Genomic DNA, 22,212 nt, shown 5'->3' with positions numbered 1-22,212 from the left:
TTTTGAAACCGAAAACAGCAGTATTTATTCATCTTTATAATATAACTGTTCTCAATATAGGTAATATTGTAATCGTGTATATAATAATAGTGGATGTATTTTATGTATAATATTGATAGAGTTTCTCTGGTAGGTAGCTGGGATGATGTGGGTAGGATATTGTTCGTTCCACAAGAGAAACTTTGATGCGCGCATGGATTTGTTCTTTGATTTCTACTAGATTTTACTAGGCGGGTGGGTGGATTTTACTTGATGAAGAATGTAGTATTTTTGATATTGTCAAAGGGCGATGCATGGTGACTATGAGTTGTTAAAATAATTATAACCAGCTCGCTTGACTTCAAAACCACCAACTTGAACGCGAAACCGACTTATAGCATGAATTGCCACTAAAATAAAAAGGTTTGTAACTTCCAGATTCTAGTTCAAGTCAGGTTTTGTTTCTATGTGTTCTTCGATAAAAACCGTTTGCTAGAGACGTTTCTCATCGTTTCAGTATACAGGGAGGAACAAGTTTGTTCGGTCGGTACAATTCTAATAATGATTTGGTTCTGTCTAATAATTGATTGTTGATAGTTTTCTTATTTTTGGCAAATTTGCATTTTAGGTACCTAATCTTTGAAATGCTATGCTATCGGTTCAGTAGATTTTTTTCTGTCTAACAATAAATTAGTTTACTCACTACAACAGCAAGGAACGAACAGACAAGAGGAAGAAACGATCGATAAACCTATATACGCTACAATCAACTGTCACTTAACAATATGGATCTGCAGTTTAAGCAGCTAGTTCTATGTTTTGTCAGTTTTCCTTATTTCTTCGAAGAGGAGATTCAACATTAAAATCGGCTTTGTAAGCAGCTATTTTGACTCCGTTCAATACGTGGAATTTGTTTAAAACAATAGTATGTGGTTTGAAACAGTGCTTTCATTTTTTAACTCTTTTTAGTACTTGTTAGTTATAATAGGTATTGTCAAATACTAAAAACGCTAGGCTAAGAACTTTAACGTTAGGTATTAATAAACTGGTCGGCGTGAAAAATGGAATGATTGTGCACAAGCTGCAGCTGAAAATAAGTTTTTGCTTTAAAATGCAACAACGGCCGCCTGTCCATACATGGGAGCAATACTTCTCGATGTGATTTTGCGTTTGTGAATGTGAATCGCGTTTTTTAAGAAAACATGGATTTGTCATACCATTTTTTTTCATTGGTAAACACTTTTCGTTCATTGTGGTGTCTAACTAAAATGTTTTATATCACGTAATTTGATTTTATCTTATGTTCTATAAGTACAATCCAAGTGGTGTCGACTTGAGGCCTGTGGACATTTTCTAACGAATCGCATTAAAACAATAGAGAAGAAGATTGGTTTACTCTTTTTTAAATCAAGATGTCATGCTTAATTTTTTTACAACCTTTTTTTTTGTTCAATAACATTGCAGTACGTTTATTGATAAAAAAAAATTAAAGAGGAGCGATTGCTCATAAATTTATTAAATAGAAAATAAAACAAATAAGACTTCCTCACGAGATAACTAAATAAATACTAAACAAGCCAACGTTTCATTGGTCCCACAATCGACACCCGGATTCACAATGGTCGTCTCATGCCAACAACACACAAAACGTCACAATATATAAAGCACTTTCGTTTCCTAAGACATCGCTCATCGGTGTAAAATATTCCAACCACTAAAAAGTTCTTCTTCAACATTCATCCCCACTATTCACTTACCATCGGCGCTTCCTCTTTCGTCTAGATCCGTAACCGGCACGGCATCGCCGGAAGCACTGGACGCATCGGACGGAAGGGCCGCTAGCGATCCTAAACTAACATCGGTGGAAGCTCCGGCCCCCGTCGTCGCAGAATTCTTGTTTCGCTGCAACCGCTGGGGTTGAATGGAAGTCAGGTGGGAAAAGTCGTTCATCACAGCCGCATAAGTGGAATCTCCTCCGGAATAATTCTCCCCATCCTCACCGGGACCTATTTCATCGTTCAGCTGTGCTAACCTCAGCAGGGTCACGATATCGGCATCGGTCCTCTCCATAGCGATGTCTACCGGTACCTTTCCATCCACTCCCTTAATATCGTATCTGGCCTTGTGTTTCAACAGCAGATAAGCCTGTGCCGTTGATCCATGAACTGCGGCCAAATGGAGCGCCGTATAACCATTCCGATCAACCGAATTGATATTGCATCCGTTTAGCAGCAAAAACTCGCAAGACATTACCGACCCAGACATAACTGCTGCATGCAACGCAGATCTATCCAGTTCTTCCTCGTTACGCCAATTCTTGTCAGCTCCCAGTGCCATCGCCTGACACATCACCGGCAAATTGTGACCACTGGCAGCTTTATACAGCAGAAAATTTGGATTCAGCTTCTCAAACTCCTCACACTCCATGATCCCATTATCTTCCTCCCCACTCGTAGACTCCTGATCCGAATTCAGTAGCAGCAAATTTTCATCCATCAAGTTATGATTGTTCTCGATTATATTCTCCCCAATCAGCAGAATATCGTTAAACTTCTTTGGAATATTCAGGTTCACATCCTTTTCGTCCGCGTCTGGATCCGTATCGACAACACCATCTCCCGAAGGACCTTCGGCTCCCTCTTCATCCACATTTCTCTTCCTCAACAACTTTCTATAGCTCCGACGTCTCAACTTCTTTATACTCCACTTTTCCGGATACTTGCTGCTATCATTGTCCAAGCTCTTAAACGATAACGTCGAAGAGCTGGTACTGGTCGGAGTCGGATCCAAGCCTCCGCTACTGTCCAACGGAAGCACAAACCGTCTCTCGATATATTTGGCCCTAATCCAAGCCTCCCGCACCGATATCTCACAATTATCCGTCGCCCGATCGAATCGATTCACCTTGGCCGTATTCGCTTCATAAACTCGATTGATCACATCGTTGCCCAGCTCGATCATGACCCGCAATATTTCCGGCTCCCACACGTCCAACGTGAGCGACCGAACTTTGCTGTAGTGAACGCCCAAACTACGATGGACGCCGGAACAGGCGATGCACAGCGTAATGCCCAGATTGATCGAGGCCCACTTCGGGTCCGAGTTGCCGCAGTCGCAGCACCGAGCGTTGCCCGGAATGCGCAAGATTTGGGTCCAGTTGCTAAAAGGTAAAAATGAAGGGCATAAGAAACATATTCTGCTTTATACTGAAAATAGACAATCGTACAGAGAAGTATCGTAATCCTTTAAACAGAAAATGTTGTGAGTCAAAAATAAATTTTACATGGTTTACATAATATTGAGACGTAGATAAAGAGAGCCGTGAGGCTAAAAATCTTCCACGGTTCCTCGATCTAAGAAAACAATCCCAGTTGTTTAGACCAACTTATCTACTTTTTGCTTTCATGATTTCCGTTGTCCGTCTCTGTCCATAAACAGCGAAAATTAATGAGCCAGAACGAGACGCCAATTATCGTTGTCCGTTTTAAGGGAGTCAATGCCTTCGTTTCCTTGGAAAAATTTATACACGAATATCACGTTTACGTTTCCGCTCGTTATGTGGACATTGTAACCAGCCTTCTGCGAGTTACAATTAAAATTCTGCTGTTTGGGTAAACTGGTTTTGATTGTTATATTTTTTTTGTAATTGTCCGTAAATTCCTAAACACAAATATGTCATAATTTGTGTTTAGTAGCCTTAGGTTGGTGTCGCCATTAGATAAATTAATTTTTTGTTATTTATTAAATTTTCCGTATTACTTGTTTCTTGTTGTTTAGTTTTTTTTATAATTAGGTAGTTATTTATTCTATTCGTTATATATGTAAAAATAATTTGGTTCGGACTATTAAAATATATTACTATTAATAATTCATAAAAAATGGGAACATCGCATTAAAAATTTGAATTTGAACATGCTATAATGTAGATTTTGAAAAAACATCGAATTTGAAAAAAAACAGACACCAACCATAAAAATAAATTGTACTGTTCCTGTCAATCAATGGAGACGTCAACGATGGGGACAGGATTTGATGGGCGGAAATGAAAAGGAAAGGACGAGAATCAAAGGTATATATAGGACCTCCGAAAGTGAAGCAGGCCTCTTTTCTAAAATATCGATCGATTAGTCCGGGAGTGAGTTTTGGAAATACGATAGTTTTCCGCGCCATACCCCGTTATTTGTGACAAGTAAGTCACTGGTGAACCGCGAGTGTGCAATTGGATTAAGCCTCTCAACCACTATATGAAGATGGCAAATCGTGAAGTGATGTGACTAGGGAAAAACCAAAAACTATTTCACCGTCCATCCCAAAAAAAATCCGCGAACGGCAAAGTCATCGTCAGACCTGCCGTTTCGTAAGCCACGCGAGTTTCCTGTGTTCACCTGGGCACCACTCCCTGGACATGATTAAGGTCCCCGTAAAAATTGACCTTAAGTTCATGTGGACATTATAAAGGTCTCCGTCAACATAGACCCAAATTCCACGTGGACATTATTCTGGTCTACGTCAACACAGACCATTACTGCCTGGAAATATTCGCCTGAAACAATCATCTGCCAAGGAAAATCCGTCGTTTGGTCCTCCCCCAATTTCTGGATCGTCATCGTCAAGCTTGTCACCGCCAGCCCGTCAACCGTCCCCCAACGAGTCGACCAACGAGCATCACGGCCGCATCGAGTTTTGCAAACACATCAATAAATCTACCAAGCGCAAGTACATATTCCACCTTTTTTTAATCCTTGTTCAGTGATATTGTGGTAAATCTGCCCTCTCATGCAAAAAGTCTCTCTTTTCCTTAAAAACACCAATATGATGAAAAATAAAATCAAATTGTATGGTCCCCATCTAAACCAGTTCTAGTGTGCTATTTTTTTGTACATATGATGTTCCCAAAGTAGTTAAATTTCCCTTACGAAATTAATAGTTTCATTTCACATAACCTTTATTTAGTTGACATAGCTCCACCCGTGCAGCAGAGTTTGGGAGAAAAGTCCCGCCAAAATCGTCATCTCCTGGAGACCAATATAGTGAACGCCCAGCCGGGCAATCAAAAACGTTCGTAAAGTAGCTTTTCTAGCCCTGACTAATTGATACGTTTCAACATCAACGGAATGGTTACCGAGTTCAGGGATCAGCGCTTTAGAGGAACCTTGACGAAAAAAGTGCTAAACGAGTGATAGCCATAGGGGTTCCGGGTTCACCTTTTTAAGTCTAACTTTCCTACACTTTCCTACGTTACCGATAGTGAAGTCGATGACCAATGATAACCCATCAAGCATTTCGTATACTCCACGATCGGCCGTTTCTGGAATCTCGATTTTTCAATGATAAGAAGGTTAGAATTGGTAGGAGTTGGCAACTTGAAGGAAGTAAATGCCTTTTTTCCTGTGTTGAATTTAGTATCGAGTATTGCGTTTTACATTTCCACGTTTATATTCCGTTGGACGTCACTTCACTCACATCATGATTTTGATTATATTGTTTACAGTCATGTAAATTGCTCTGGTGCACGAGTGTGCGTGAAAATTGTTTGAACTAGAGGTTGAACCCCAACCCGTCAATCTTTAGTTGGCGCTAGTATGATGTCGCCAAAATTTCAGGGGAGCTTATAGGGTCTGCTCGAACTGTATTTTTTTCACGAGAAATGACCCGATGAAAAAGTACAACATTTCGTGACGGATGTCTATCATCAAATTTATAAAACACAAATATACATTAGTACTCACATTTTCTTCACTCCTTTCTTGTGATCTCCCGGCCTTAAGCCACCACCAGCTCCCGTAACCAAACTGCTCGGCCCATCCTCGTTGGTTGGCGATTGCGTTTGAATGCCACGCATATCGTTACTGTACGGGCTGTGGTTCTGAATGGCCGAATCGATACCCTTGTGCAGCGCCTTGATCCACGCATTCAACATAGCCTCCGAATCGGCCTGAAGGATGTGGGATCTAAAATTTAAAATTAATATAATAAGTTTTTTTTTAATTTTGTTAAACTTCGTCAGCTGAAGCTTACTTGGTGGGTGAGATGACTTCGAAGCAGAAGCGACGATCGGAATCCGATAGCAATCGGACCGTGCACAGGCGTAGATCCTCCTCCATCACAGTGGGAAGCTCTTCACCGGTACGCTTTCGGTAGAACAGTTGATTGTCCCGCATGCAAAACCACCGCCGGTTCCAGGTTTTGAACGCATTCGATGTCCGCTTGAACAGGTAGCCTTCCATGTGGGTCTGCAATAGTCGGCCGGAGTATTGCGAGGCACGAGGATCTGCACCATCGCCACCACCGGAGGAGGAGGAGCCTTGAGTTTCGTTCGCTGTGGTCAGTGATTTCTCCGCCTGGTCCAGCAGTTCTTTGACACAGGTGTGTCGGTTTTGCATCTGCTTGTCCAACAGATTGTACTCGCCTCGCATCCGATCAATGTCCTCGTCCAACGTTTTGAAAAATGAGGTAAAATCCTCACAGAGGTCTGACCCCTGATGAAAATAGGTGCTACAGGCTCTGATGTAGTTCAACAGAGTGTAAAGTATTTCGTGCCTTTTCCTATTCTGCAGCATCGTAATATAGTTGACATAATCTAGGGCTGCGTGATTATAACCGGAACGAGTCGCGGAAAGCACATTTTCTGCCTCCACAATGTCCGCTGGTCGATTTTTGCTAACCTGAGAATTTTTGTAAACAGCTACGTCCAGATTTTCCGAAACCTTGGTAAAAATTTGCTTATAGTCTTTGACCTCCTTAACGTCCTTCTTGAGAAAACTGGTAAGATTTTTCAGCACCGTCCGATTGGCCTGATCCAGCAGGGTTGTGTGAAACTTGTTCATTTCCTGCAGGCAGTGGATCAGCTTCGCAAGCGCATTGGTCGACGATTTGTCGTCCTGGAAGTGCTTTTGCAGATCCCATAGGGAGGTGGCGAACGCGCTCTGATTGCGAATGTACTCCTTGCCACTGTCCACGGCCAGGCTGCAACTTTTGATGATTTTGTCCAGCTTCTGCTCCAGGTGGTCGATGTCATTTTCTTCTTGTTCGAGACGCAATCTAGAAGGATGGAAATGTGTACGGTTCAGTTAAATTTTTTAACTAGCATGAAAGGACGTTCCAAACAGAATTTCAAAGATGAATACAATTGAAAAATCAAAGACTACAATTTAAAAAATCCCATACAAGTTCTACATTTAACAATCATTTGAAATGTGTTGCAATACTGGTTGAACGATAGTTGTACCTTTAATAATGACTAGACTAAACTTATGAACACAATGGCCAAAAACATAATCGTGTTATCAGGTAATTGCACAAGAGTGTTTTAAAATGGTAATAATGATGATTTTTAGGTCTTTGGGAAGGGAGTTACGCCTTCTGTCAGACTGATTGAATCTCTGTTACCAAGGCATAGGCTGTCTTAATCCAGCGAGTTGCTCTTCGGACTGACCCAGCGAGAAAATGCGTTGTAGTCGAAAAAGCGAATATCAAATCTTAAGCACAGCTAGCAGTTGTAGAACGCAAGGACGGTGCGTGCCCACTGTAGATCAGCTAAGCTATATTTCCTGCATAAGATAGGATCATTGTTGAGATTTGTCCAATCGAAGCAATCGATGGGACAAATAACAACATACACATAATGAATAAACAATTAGATATGTAACCATAGGGATGGTTCTCCTATAAAAAGGATGTTAGGATAGTCAAATAAAGTATTCCAAGTAGTAGAGATCTCTCCTTTCCACTGCCCAAGTGCTGCTCAACAGGTTATGGGCCCAGCACTAGTGGAAAGGAGGAGAAGCGGAATCAACAGTGGACAGTCATCCAGCCAGGAAGCCGATGGAAGGACAACGAGCCGAAGCCAAGAAAAGCCAGAAACCGTGGAAGGTTGTAGGACCAGGAGCCATCTGGAAGGAAGTCGAACCGGGAAGTCCTGGAGGTCGACAAGCCAGGAAAACGGTGGTCGTCGGACAGGTGCCAAGGAAGGTCGTTGGGTCGAATCCATAGCGAGCTGACCGGGATCCATAGGAAGGTCGGCGAGCATTTTGGGCTTCAAATGGTGAGTTGACAATCTGGAAGGAATGACAAACATAATTCTGGTCCTCACTCGCTCCTACCTCACGCCTCCACGAGTCATATGATCACAAATGACAGCCAGCTAAAAGTCTATACGCAGCTGGCGCCGAAGCCCGGGCAATGTTGTCAAACCGACAATAGCCAAGTGAGGAGGTGCCCCAATCCTAAGGCACCGTGACGATAGGATGTATGGCTGGAGGGAATCTCAGTCGCTAACGGAACCTGTGGGGCACCAGGGCGCACCCCACAGTATACAGCCCTTACTGTGTCATAGCAGGGCACTGACACGGCTGACCGTTACTTCCCTAGCAACTCGTGGGATCAAATATGTACACAAACAAACAAAATCAAAACAATACGAGTGCCGACTGCTCGTCTCAGCCGGAAACCATGGATACGAACGAAAGTGAACTCGTAGCACAGCTCTCAAACGAGTCTTTCACAGGAGTGCCATCCATTTCCTCCTCCGCTTTAGATTCGCCCGCGGAAGGAGATGACGAGAGCAATGACGATGGGGTTAATGTCACCATCAAGGAGATGCAAACGCCGATCAAACCGAAAAACCTTGATACACGGCAACTTAGTGGTGCGGCGAAGAGACGACTAAGAAAGCTCATCGCGAAAAACGTGCCATATGTAGAGGCAATGCGCCTAGTAACTACTGCGAAATCTACACCCCCTGCCAAAAGTGCAAAACGGGCCCGCAGTGGGGACAAGGATGCCTCATGTAGTGCGGAAAAGTCGAAGGCCAAAAGAGCTAAGGGGCCAAACGCCCCAACAAAACGACAAGACCCGAAAGAGCAAAAACAAACTCGGACACAGAACAAAACGTCAAATGGACGATCTTATGGGGCCAACCACCCAGTGAGATCGGGTGAAAACAAGAAAAGGCCTTCTTACAAAGAGGTAGCCAGTTCTGTTAGGGTAGGCATACTCGCTAAAAACTACTCGGTCACACAGTTGACGACGGAACAACTCAAAATGATACAGCAGGCGATAAAAAAGGCAGTTCTTGGCCAAAGGCTTGAAAGACTGAAACCGAAATTCGCACAATGCTCATTCAAATCTGGGTTCATGGTAGTGACTTGTCTTGACCAGGCCACATCGGACTGGCTAAAACAAGTCATACCATCAATGAAGCCGTGGACAGGTGCAGAGCTAATGGCTGTCAGGGACAATCAAATTCCCAGATCAGAGATCCTGAAGGCTCATCTACCTGGAGCTGCCGAGGACGATATCGGTACAGTTCAGGCTACAATCGAAAGCCAAAACGAAGAGTTGAGCACCGAAAGCTGGAGATTTTACGATGTCCAAAAACGGAACGAAGCTCTCGAAGTGGTCTTCACTGTAGACGAGATTTCAATGAAAGAGCTGGAGAAAAGAAATTTCGTGATCTACTACGGTTTTGGTTCCAGTAAAATCTGGAAAGTAAACCGGAGGATTGAAAGCAGGGTTGAAACAGGTAGCAACATCAAAAGAATTGCTCAACGACCTGGGCTGCCTAGACAGGGCCTTGTAAAGGACCAGTCGGCAATAGACCAGGTCAATTCCATAGAACGAGAGTCGATAAGTAAAGGAGATACTGTGGCAACTCTCGATCTCAATGAACCGGAGTCAAAGGACCAGGGCCAATCTATGGACCAGGGACCAGACCCCGGGATCAGCGAGAAAGAGGTAGATAGCCTCAGTAAATCCTGTGCGAATCGTTTACCGGAAGGGACTGGCACGTTGGACTTGGGCCTTACCATGGAACAAGATCAACAAAAACCAGGCCCGAGTGGAAAGAGCAGTTCTAGAGATAAAGATACCTCTAACAAACCTGCAAATATCAAATTCAAAGCTGCCAAAACAGCTCCAACAACCCAAAGCACATGGAGTAAACCGAGACGGGACAAACAAACATATGCAAATGGCAAAAAGCCGGTGTCTTGCCCCACCTCCCTGGGCAAAAAACCACAGAAATGAACACCTTAAAGTGTGTTCAGGCGAATCTTCACCACGCTGTAGGAGCCTCGAGTACACTACTGAGAAGATTCGTCTCCGAAAACCTGGACCTTGCCTTTATCCAGGAACCTTGGATTAACAAGGGTAAGGTACAAGGGCTTTATACGCCTAATGGTAAGATTCTCTACGACGAACGAAGCGCTCACCCGAGGGCTGCTTTACTAGTTAACAAAAGAATTAAATTTACTCCCTTTTCAGAATTTATCGACGGAGACATCACGGCTATACGGATAGAAGTACCAACACCGAAAGGTAAGCACACGGTGAGTGTAGCTTCAGCGTATTTTCCCGGAGATAGCACCGATATACCCCCACCGATGGTAGTAGAATATATGAGAAAATGCCGGGCACTTAACCAGCAGTTTCTCATATGCTGCGACGCTAACGCACATCACACGCTGTGGGGAAGTACAGATATCAACACTAGAGGTGAGTCCTTATTAGAGTTTCTTTCACAAAACAATATTGAAATTTGTAATGAGGGAAGCAAACCTACGTTTGTAACGACGAACAGACAAGAAGTCCTCGACCTTACTCTATGTACACCACTACTCCTAGGAAAAATAAAAAACTGGGAGGTATCGGATGAAGAATCACTGTCTGATCACAGACATATTACATTCGATATAGTGGGAGGGGAAATAATCAGGGACGTTTATAGAGACCCCAGGAACACCAACTGGAGTCTCTACAAACACACACTTGAAGCTTGCAAACCTTTGTTGGATGTGAAAATACGAACAACAAAGCAGCTAGAGGAAGCTTCAAACTGTTTTACCAATAAAATCATATACGCCTTTGAAGCCAGCTGTCCACTGAAGGAACGTGTTTCTAATAGAAGAGTTCCCTGGTGGAACAGACAACTCGAAAAGTTAAGGAAAACAACAAGGAGACTTTTCAACAAAGCAAAAGCTGACTCAAACTGGGATGACTATCGTAAGTCCCTAACTGAGTACAACAAACACATTAGAAAAGCTAAAAGGAGTAGTTGGAGACACATGTGTGATACCATTCAATCTACGCCAGAAGCTGCCAGGCTCCAGAAAGTTCTATCTAAAGAACACTCAAATGGACTGGGTCAATTGAAGAAAAATAACGGGGAGTTCACTTCAGACCCGAAAGAAACGCTTCAATTACTGCTGAGTACTCATTTCCCAGAATCCATCGAAGGTCTAGAGATTAAGGACACTCCGGCTGAACAACACAATCGGAATGTCAGACGTGATGATGCTCTTCGCAAATCGCGCGCAATCTTTACACCGTCAATGGTTAACTGGGCAATAAGTACATTCGAGCCATTTAAAGCTGCTGGTGAAGATGGGATTATACCAATCCAAATACAGCAAGCAAACCAAATGGTAACACCTGCCTTGGTTGAGATGTTCGTCGCCAGTATGACACTTTGTCATATTCCCACACAGTGGAGAAAGGTGCGTGTTATCTTTATCCCAAAACCAGGGAAAAAAGATAAAACCCAACCAAAGGCATTCAGACCTATCAGTCTGACATCCATTATCTTGAAAATAATGGAGAAGATACTTGACGAGCACATTAAATCGCAGTATCTTAGCTTAAGTAAACTGAACAATTTTCAGTTCGCTTACAAAAAAGGGATGTCTACGGTTACGGCCCTACATACCTTAACACAAAAACTAGAAAAGACCATTGAGGCAAAAGAAATAGCACTTGCTTCTTTTCTAGACATTGAAGGTGCATTCGACAACGCATCTCACAACTCAATCGAATCAGCTATGAAAAGACGAGGGTGCCACACAGCAATTGTTGACTGGACTAGTGCCATGCTAATAAATAGAACCATTTATGCAAGCTTGGGAGGACTTACAATCAGTGCCACTCCAACGAAGGGATGTCCCCAAGGTGGGGTTCTATCTCCGTTGTTGTGGTCACTGATCGTGGATGACCTCCTAAACAAACTTGTATCTATGGGATTCGAAGTTATTGGCTTTGCAGATGACGTAGTTATAATAGTTCGGGGAAAATATGAGAACGTGTTGTCAAATAGAATGCAATCTGCGCTAAACTTCGCACTATTCTGGTGCAGGGAAGAGGGATTGAATATAAACCCTTCCAAAACTACTGTGATAGCATTCACTACGAGACGAAAAACTGCACTAAAACCTCTAACATTAGATGGGGAAGTGCTAAACTTCGAATCACAAGTGAAATATCTAGGAATCATACTAGACTCAAAACTATCATGGAACCCACAATTAGAGCATGTTATAGCCAAGGCTACAGCATCTCTGTGGGTCTGCCTCAAAGGAGTAGGGAAAAAATGGGGACTACGGCCGAAAATTATCCATTGGATATTTACAGCTATAATAAGACCCAAAATCTCTTATGCTTCTTTAGTATGGTGGACCAAAACTGTGCAAGCTACGGCCCGGAAGAAACTAGCGAAGCTTCAAAGAATAGCAACCCTAGCTATAACTGGCGCCATGCGAAGCACATCAAACGAGGCCCTTAATGCACTACTAAATATTCTGCCACTACATCAATTTATTGAACTAGAGGCAGAACGCAGTGCCTTGAGACTCTCCAAACATAAAACTCTCTATGAGGGGGATCTTACAGGACACCTAAAAATTCTGAAGATATTTAAAATAAACTCACTTATTGTAAAGAATGATGACTGGATGGAGCCCGTTTTCAACCTAGACATACCATACAATGTAACTATCAACGATAGGGACGTGTGGGAGTCAGGTGGGCCTGCGGTTCCTTCCGGATCGATAAAATTCTTTACTGATGGTTCAAAAATGGATAAAAGAACTGGGGCAGGGGTGTTCGGACCTAGACTCAGGATCTCAATTCCTATGGGAAACTGGCCAACAGTATTCCAAGCAGAAGTTCAAGCAATTTTAGAATGCACTTTAGCCTGTTTGAAAAGAGGGTACAGGTACACAAGTATCTATATATTCTCTGACAGTCAGGCCGCTCTCCGAGCACTAAGTACATTTACATGTTACTCCAAGCTAGTATGGGAGTGTATTGTTGCACTAAGAAACCTGGCCATACGAAACAGAGTATTTTTATTCTGGGTTCCAGGCCACTGCGGTATCCTAGGGAACGAAGAAGCAGACCAGCTAGCTAGGGAAGGGTCTCAGGGCCTGTTTATTGGACCTGAACCTTTCTGCGGAGTATCGAGGAGTGCCTTGAATATGCAACTCAAGAACTGGGAAAGCACCACTATTGTCTCCAACTGGAGAACAGCAGAGGGAGCAGCTCAGGCGAAAAGATTCATTGAACCAAGCGCACGACTCTCCAAAAACATGTTGAAACTAAGTAAGCACGAGTTAAGTACTTACACAGGTCTCTTGACCGGACATTGTCCATCAAAACAACATCTAAAACGGATAAACATTATTCAATACGATGACTGTCGGTTCTGCGGGTTCGAAAAAGAAACTGCAGAGCATCTTCTATGCAACTGCTGCGCCCTCCTAAATAGGAGAGAGCGTGTACTTGGGGCAAAGTTAATAAGCGCACAAGACATATGGTTGCATATCAGCCCTAAGAAGGTTATATCATACATCTTTGATATCATACCCGATTGGGATAAAATGCTTAATCAGCAATCAACTGTCACTTCAACCCATAGTGCAGGTGAGCCTGATAGCATACAGTAACGCGGGGTAATTACCACAATAGATCAACTACTGGTCGCAGTGGGCTCTCCCCTACAAGGAAAAAAAAAAAAGGTCGGCGAGCCGGGAGCCAGAGGAAGGTCGTCGTGCCATTGGTGAGGCGTCGGGCCAATAGGAGAGCATCGATCCGGAACCAAACAAGGTCGACAGGCCGGAGCCACTGCAGTGGCCCATGGGAGGTCGTCGAACCAGAGCCACTGGTAGGTCGTCGAACCGGAAGCCATGGAAGGTTGGCTGGCCGGTATCATGGAACGTGGTCAAGTCAGGATCCAGGTGGTGGTCGTTGAACCAGGAGTCACTGGTGGACTTGCGGAAGGTCGCCAAGCCGGTGCCATGGAAGGTAGTCGGACCGGAAAGCCAAGTGGAGGTCGTCGGGCTGGAACCACTGGAAGGCGCAGGCCTCAGGAAAGGTGTCGAGATGGAAGAGAAGCTTCGAGCCACATGATGAGCGCTGAGACCAGAGCCATGGAAGGTCGTCGGACCAGAGCCATTGGGAGGTCGTCGTGCCAGATCCCGGTGGAGGTCGTCGAACTGGACCCATGGAAAGTCATCGCGTTGCAACAGGGGCGAGAGCGTATTCCGGTGCGTGCATTGAAGAGTAGCATCCCCATCTTCAGGAGGAGCCGCCGGAGGCAGTTAAAAGACTGCGAATGTGTATGTTGAGGAGGAGTGTTGAGATTTGTCCAATCGAAGCAATCAATGGGACAAATAACAACATACACATAATGAATAACAACAATTAGATATGTAACCATAGGGATGGTTTTCCTATAAATAGTATGTTAGGATAGTCAAATAAAGTATTCCAAGTTCTACCTCCAAGTAGTAGAAATCTCTCCTTTCCACTGCCCAAGTGCTGCACAATAATCATTCATTTGTTTGTTTGGTTCGACTGAGCGTTTGCACGAGCAGACACGCTTAAATAAAATTAGCTCAACTTGGATATATCAGTCAACTGATGTTTCCCAATCCATTCGCAAGATGGATTCATGATAGCAAAGATCAACAGTGATTCTTATGCCGTATTTGTTTTTACCCTGGTGGCCCACTAGTTGTACACTAAGTGCTGTCAAAACGTTTTTTTTATATGAAGATAACAGCAGTTAGTGCACAACTGGTTGGCCACCAGATGAAAACAAATACCTAGGGTATTAGAACAACTATCTTAGCAGATGCTACGCTGCAAAATTACATTATTAATTACATAACAACATCGTTTTACAGAATTTAAGTTAAACTAATACCTTTTCTATATATTTTTCCCTTTTTCTTCCTTTTTATTTCCATGATAATTCTCATTTAGCGAGCTGGTTGGTCGATCGATGACTAGAAGAACTCACCGAAGGCTACAACACCCCAAGAAGCTCTTGACCAAGGTCGTGGCGAAGATGCGGATCGAGTACAGTGGATAAGGAAGTCTAACGGAGGGGTCGACAAGGGGAGATATAGATATGGAATTCATGATTTGGTGAGCCCATTTTGTTTATTATCTTTTATTGTATTTCAAATGACCCGAGTAGATAAATGCTTGGGGTGTATGTGGAGTCCAGTCTCTAATCCGTCATTGTCCTTCCTTCAACTGATACGACTGAAAATAACGGCTTCAAACCTTCAATTATGTTATTCGAATTAAAATGACCATGTTTTACTAAATCAGGAAGCTCTATATATTCCTTCAAAAGACATCTATGCGTTAAAGGATTAAATTTCAGACTTCATATTCAATCTTTAGTTTAAATTTCAAATCTTAGAATTCAAACTTAGATTTTAGTTCTCGATGTTAGATTCAGGTTTTTATATAAGCGACTGCAAATAAATCTTAACAGAAAAATCCAAAATTCAAAACATTTAGTAGCATATTAGGCATTGCATTGTTTAATTTGTTCATGCTCTTTATTGTACTTATCTGGCGAAAAGCGATAAATACCATATCTCGTTTTCGGTCCTCCATGAGTTAAGTTTCATATTCAGATTTATGATTCAGACTTCAGATTCAGATTTAAGACCTAGTATTCGGATTCGGAATTCAAACTCAAATAGAGATTCGAGAACCAAGTTTTTTTTTATGGTTTCACTTTCCTTTCTTCATCAGTTTGATTTATTCTTTTAATTATCACTTCCATTAGGTTAATTTTTTGTACCAATGCAAACCAGAAAGAACGCCACAAATCCAGAATCACTAACCGGCACGGAACGGCCGCTCGGAGAAGATGAATAATGTTCAAACTAGCCGCAAGCCCGCGCGTCATCAAAAAGCAACAATGCGCGTCGCGACCCAAGACAAACCAGCAGAAGTTTGATTGTAACAAACCGATATCGGATAAATGTATGAATCATCAACCTCAAGTCAGAGCCAGCGAGAGCGCTAAGTGACGCGGGGGGAGCTCTGTGGGTCTGTCTTTTGGGTTGTGCCCCTCCTCCACCTTCAGATTACAGATGGGGGGAGTTTCCGCTCTTTGTGGGTACCCTAGCGTTGCATCTGTCAACGTCAGTAGTAGTAAAGACAAAAAAAATGCTTTAACTTGTACGACCTTTCCCATCATGCCTCTCTGAGTTGAAGTTGAACTGTTGTTCTTTCGAGTTCGGTCTCCCCAGGCTCAAGAGGTGCACACGCAACAACTTGGCCTAAACTGTGTTATTTAAAAGTCTTATGATATGGCATGTTTGAGGGGGGAGTTGCCGGCCATAATAACAAGTCACAAAAAGACTGCAGACTTGCGATCGATTCGATCCAACGGGTCTATTTTTCTTTTTGTGTTTAGGCGTAATATGTGTAATGAAATTCCAATAGACGAACGTGACAATCTTTCCAATGAGTCTCTTACAAATTATTATAAGCTTGGAGAATTGTTTAGGTATTGTTGATACGACCTTAGGATTATCAAATCGATATCGTATATTATGGATAGACATATTTCGATACGCACCTGAACTTGGGGGAATCCTTCAGGCACTCGCTGAAGTCGATTTTGCAGCTCATGGTGCTCAGCTTAACGGGTTCCCTGGACTGTCCCGAATGTGTTTTATGGAATTCCACTGTTTACGACCAGCAGCGCAGGCTCTCAACAATCCTTACTTTATTAGATCATACTTGTAAACTAATGTAGTGGGATGATCTATTACGTTATCTAATAAATTCTCTTTCAATACACCAGACAACTGGTTTCCGAAGCAGCTGGAAGTGGTATACTACTATGTGGCTTGCCTCCTTCCCTGTGCCGTTTGATTCTTCTCTATAGGGGCGCAGCAGGTAATATAACAAAATAAAGAGGAAAAAATACGCTCAACTCATGTGGATATGTAACAGCACACAGAGCGCAGAGGTAACAAAACACCAACTTCGACGGGTCTTCGTCAGTTCACAGAGCTCTGGAGCTAATTGCGCGATGACGAACGCAAATAAAGAAACGGCACTTGCTATCAAGCAAATCAATTCCGCTTTTCTGATGGGGAACAAATTCCCGAGCTTGCTCACCGTCCCCGGGGGAAGATTTTCCGGAAGACAAACTAACTACTGCGGATAACCGAAGTTTTACGCAACAAATCCGAACAAATTATCCGTCTTCGACATCGACAAACAAGAAAAAAACTTTCACTGTTGCTGCTATTTTTCCGATGGCAAAGGAAAAACACACGAACGCCCGACGAATCGAATCGAAATGCACTCGGATGGCTAGCTGGCTACTGAAGAACTAAACGACGAATGTGTGTAAAGAGGTGAAGGTTTGTGTTTCGATGGATCTGTGCCGCGATTTTTGGACTTGGTTTTCAGCACGGTTTTCACACATCCACCCAAACGAAATGGAGCTGGGGCGAACTGTCAGAACTGGGTGGGAAATGAAAACTTTTATGAATGAGTCATCCTCCTCCTTTTACGATGCGGCCCCAAAATGAACACAGAGCGATGAATTTTATAGTAACATGGGGGCTTCTAATTTTTACCCAAAAAAACTAAAAAAAGACAAATCTCTCAAAAACGGCACAAAAGAAAAATTTGATAAAAAGAAACTGACATAAATTTTAAATATATATGGAAAGAAATATTAAAACTTTTACAAGTGACAAACATAGCAAAAAAGACTTAAATAACCAAAACGATAAAAATTTCAAAAATGACAAAAATTATAGAAATAACAAAAAGTACCTACAAGAATGATACGAAGGATAAAAATAATAAAGGTGGCAAATATGATAAAAACGATTTAAATGAAAAATATGACAAAATAAAAAAAAAATGTATAAAAATGGCACAATTTACAAAATAACAACATTTTTGTAATTTTCATCAATTCTATCATATCTGTCATTTATGAAATATTTTTCGCACATTTTAAATGTTTGTCATTCCTGTCATTTTGTAATTTTTATATATCTTTGTATTTTTTATAATTTTTGTAACTTATGTAAATTTTGTAATTTGTGTCATTTTTGTAATCAATGCGTTTTAGTTATTTTTGTAATTATTGTAATTTTGTCAATTCATTCAATTTTGCATTTGCGACATTTTCGTTAAAATGGTAATGGTTTCCCTTTTGCCATTTTTTCCATGTTTGTCGTTTTTGTCATTTTTTATTATTTTTATCAATTTTAGCATCATAGCATCATAGCATCATTTGTCAAATGATAAAAATCATAGAAGAAAAACAAAAATGAAGAAAATGACAAAATTGATAATAATGATAAGAATACCAAAAAATTCAAAAATGACACAAATTACAAAAATGAAAAAAATAAATAAAATTCAAAAATGATACACATGACAAAAACAACAAAAATTATAAAAATGACAAAAAAATTAAAATAATAAAAATAGCATAAATTACAAAGATGACAAAAATAACAGAAAAAAGACAAAAATGACAAAAAATATAGAAATGATAAAAATTACAAAAAATTTAGAAATGACAAAAATGGCAAATAATGGCAAAAGTGGCGATAACGATCAAACATCAAAATGACATAAATGACTCAAATGACTGAAATGGTATAAATTACAGAAATGACATAAGTGACAGAAGAAAAACAAATGTGACAAAAATGACGAACATGACAAAATTAACAGAAGAAAAACAAAAATGACAAAAAATAACAAAAATCACAAAAATTATGAAAATTATGAAAAAGAAAAAAATCAAAAATTGTCATTTTGATCTTTATTGTCATTTTTATCATTTTTCCTTTTAATTTTCTTTTTGGTTATGTTTATCATTTATGTCATTTCGGATATTTTTGTCAATTTTGTTATTTTTGTCTCTTTTGTCGTTTTTTTCAGTTTTGTCATTTCGTGTTTTTTTGTCTTTTTTTCTAAATATTTTCATATTTGTTTCCGGATAGTCTTATTCATTTTGTTATTTTCAACATATTTTTTCATATTAATTTTTTCACTTTTTTTTTTTTTTTCTCTACTTCATGGAACTTTTAGCGATTTGTTTTCCAAATGATTAAATCAAAATTCAAATCTTATCAAAAATATTTAAAATTTTGCAGGAGCAGTGAACGAAGTATATAAATGGAACATGCATGGAACTTTTTTCCGTGTACAAAAATGGATTTCTGTCTAATTTATTTATGGCTCCGCCAGCCCTATTTTTAAATTCACTTTCTTCGCTTGGCTCAAGGCGGGTAAAGCTTCAGGTGTGTTCTTATACCAATGCACGGAATCGTCCATCTTGTGACAGGCAATCGTAATCGTAGGCATGGTACAGGATAGCTAGATTCCTTAGGTATACTACTCCGTTGCTTGCATATGTATTAGTAGGCCAACCGAAAAATAGTTATAGAAATTCCACAGAAATGTATGGAATTTTTTTTAAATACTAGTTTTATTATAAAACTACTAATTTTAAAATTCTGCAAAAAATATAGAAATGTTTACCAAAGTATTTACAATGCATTAAGCGCTCTGCGGATGGAAAATATATTTCTTAAGCGGATTTTTTATACAGTTAAAAAAAATTGCTTATTGCTAAATTCCTTATAACTGAAACTTTATTAATTTTTTTAGTATCTAAAATAAAGAAGCAATCATTACAAGTTATAACAAGTCATTTTTTCACCATATGTTTACAACTACATCTGAAAAAATGCTCTCCGAAATTCGAATATTTTGCTGAAATACTGCAATATTGCCAAAGAAAAACTATCTCGTAGTCAAAATAAAGAAAGCATTTGATCATAAATTTTACGAATTGCTACACAACGTATTTCAAAGAATGCGACTGATTACTTATTCGGACAATAAGACCCCCCAATCTTCCATAAATTGAAATTATGTTTCAAATCCCATACACACAAAAATTTCGAGGCTCCACTTAGCAAAAATTAGCTGTTACTTTCCGTTAGCAAAAATTTTTTTTTACTTTTGAGTTAGCACTTTCTTCTAAAACCGTACAAACTGCTCAATTTGAGTAAAAATAACCCACTTGCTACTAAATTTAGTATTTACAGTAGCATGGACTTGAACTTTTAGTCTGAACTCGAACCACGGTCAACGTTTTGTTTTTATTTTGTTTCTTTTTTCGAGTCAGTCGGTCGGGTCGGTTGCGATTTTGGAACAAAATGTTTTGCGATTCCGTTTAAGTTTTAACGTTCTATTGGACCTTATTGGACCATCAAATGTGCCGGTAAGATGTTTTGTTCGCCGCTCCAGAATGATCCATCACAGACAGACTTGCCAGGATACGTCAAAATTTGTCCAGCCCGGAAGGAATAACGTTGTTTTTGGCAAACAGCACCGCCACAACTGCTGCAACCCGCTGGTTGGCCCCACTGGAAGCACTCGAAAGGCGGCTGCTTAGACGGGAAGTTTTACTTGGTAAGTTTTTTTTTATCATATTTCAGTTAAAATCGAATATGAAAGATTATATTCTTATAATTTTTGCAGGTCTCTCCCGCATACTAAAAAACTATATCTCAAACAGTCTATACGATACATCTACGTCTCCTGGAAAAGTGATTGTCTCTGTAACCGTAGCTCTTACTTAAAACTTTATTTCGACAACGATTAGAACTAAACATGAACGTTCATGTGAAAAAGTGACGGTATCTGGAACTGTGAATCAATGGTCTGACGATTTACTTAAATTTTTCGATAACCGTTAAAATGATCTCGAACTGTTACCCATAGCGTCCATGCTTTACGTCACACCTGTCACATTCACATCAAAAATTTTCTTATAGACATGGGTCAGCGGTGCCATATGGTTTTTCAAAAAATCAGCTCTTATTTATCAAAATATCTTCAAACATGAAAAAAAATCTTTTATTAAGAATGTGCAAAATATATTTGTTTTCACCCCCATTCAAATACTTTTTTAAGTAAAGGGATCAAGCATCTTTTGATTTGTAAAATGTTTCGAAGAGTATGCAAAGTTCATGCTTGCTTGGTTTTTTTTTCTATTTCACATAGGGCCCTGTTACATAAAACGAGTCGAATAACTCGACTCGATTCCTGTCACTGTCGTATTGTGGTAGTCAAGTGAAACTGATCGAATTAAAAAACCGGATCAAAGCAAACTTGGCTCTGTAAATCGTGACAGCTGAGCCACTAACTTTCAAGCAGTAGACTCGACTCGACTTCTGTAATACCAAAACGGCTCACTCGAGTGAAATGACTCGTGACTGATTCGTAATAGGGCCCATAATTATCTTGCAATCATGCATTTGACATCATAAAATCCAAGGTTGAGAAAGTGAGTAAATTTGAGATTAATTTCGTGAATAAATTTCTTTGTTCAAGAGATGTAAAGCTTATGTGTATGAAAAAAAAACATAAATCCCATTATTTCAATATCAGGATAATACATTACTGTCAGAGAATCAACAGAAACACTTAATTTTTTTTTTTAATAATTTATTAATTGCTATGCAAAAGAAAATCTATGTGGTTGGCACCACTGTCCACAGTAGCAAAATTCTGCTTCGTAATTGCTTCTCGGCAGTCCGGTCTAGCGCGTTTTTATAAACAAACTTCAGTTTTTAAAGTATATTTCACATCTATGAACCGCGAAACATAAAGAAAAACGCATCACGTAAGTTTTTGATAAGTTTTATTTACTTTTAGGTTTTAAAATACGGTTGAATATTTAATTTTCAGATCATAACTACCCACAGGAGAAATGGCGCCTGAAAACTTTTGCCCTTCTGGGGGAAAACTTTTCCAGCAGCGAAAATCATTACTTATCAGATGTACCAGCCCCGTTAGTGGTTTTAAGAACTCCTGCGACCGCGACACACCTCGTTGGCGTTCCAGAACTCCTGCAAAATATTCATCTTCGGGCAGGACGATTGGAGCAACTCGATGCTCATTTCATTCCTCTTATCGGAAACTTATTAAATGGCCCCATTTCCGTTCCAGGAGGAGGATAGTGTTATCAGTGTAAAATTCTAAATTGTGAATCACGAAGAGATCAATTAAAATCATTATTTTATAAATCTTAAATTCTGTGTTTTTATTCAGTAAATAAAAAACTAAGAATGTGTGCGTGCTAGACGTCTATGA

General features: G+C 40.5%; 1 protein-coding gene and 1 long non-coding RNA gene across 2 annotated transcripts; one reads left to right on the top strand and one right to left on the bottom strand.

Moving 5' to 3' along the window:
- LOC129755890 (arf-GAP with coiled-coil, ANK repeat and PH domain-containing protein 1) lies at positions 1 to 17,523 on the bottom strand. Its single transcript, XM_055752590.1, has 4 exons — positions 16,640 to 17,523; positions 5,998 to 7,020; positions 5,709 to 5,930; positions 1 to 3,139 (listed from the first exon to the last, which is right to left on the bottom strand). The coding sequence occupies exons 1-4, from the start codon at positions 16,690 to 16,692 to the stop codon at positions 1,729 to 1,731; spliced, it is 2,709 nt and encodes a 902-aa protein (XP_055608565.1). The 5' UTR covers positions 16,693 to 17,523; the 3' UTR covers positions 1 to 1,728.
- A 4,036-nt stretch (positions 17,524 to 21,559) lies between these two features.
- LOC129739905 (uncharacterized) lies at positions 21,560 to 22,152 on the top strand. The gene is made up of 2 exons (XR_008736009.1): positions 21,560 to 21,742; positions 21,808 to 22,152. It is a non-coding gene; the product is annotated as an uncharacterized LOC129739905 (long non-coding RNA).
- Positions 22,153 to 22,212: the final 60 nt, after the last annotated feature.

The sequence above is a fragment of the Uranotaenia lowii genome, chromosome 1 (assembly GCF_029784155.1).
Source record: "Uranotaenia lowii strain MFRU-FL chromosome 1, ASM2978415v1, whole genome shotgun sequence".
Lineage (NCBI taxonomy): Eukaryota > Metazoa > Arthropoda > Insecta > Diptera > Culicidae > Uranotaenia > Uranotaenia lowii.
Note: the sequence above shows the minus strand (reverse complement) of the source record. Positions and strands in the feature narration are given on the sequence as shown.

Coding starts and splice junctions, on each gene's coding strand:
- LOC129755890 (XM_055752590.1), bottom strand. CDS start 16,692: ATGAGCTGCAAAATCGACTTCAGCGAGTGCCTGAAGGATTCCCCCAAG. Junction 7,021..16,639: donor AAGGATTCCCCCAAGTTCAG/GTGCGTATCGAA, acceptor CCATCCTTCTAG/ATTGCGTCTCGAACAAGAAG. Junction 3,140..5,708: donor AAGAAAGGAGTGAAGAAAAT/GTGAGTACTAAT, acceptor TTTACCTTTTAG/CAACTGGACCCAAATCTTGC.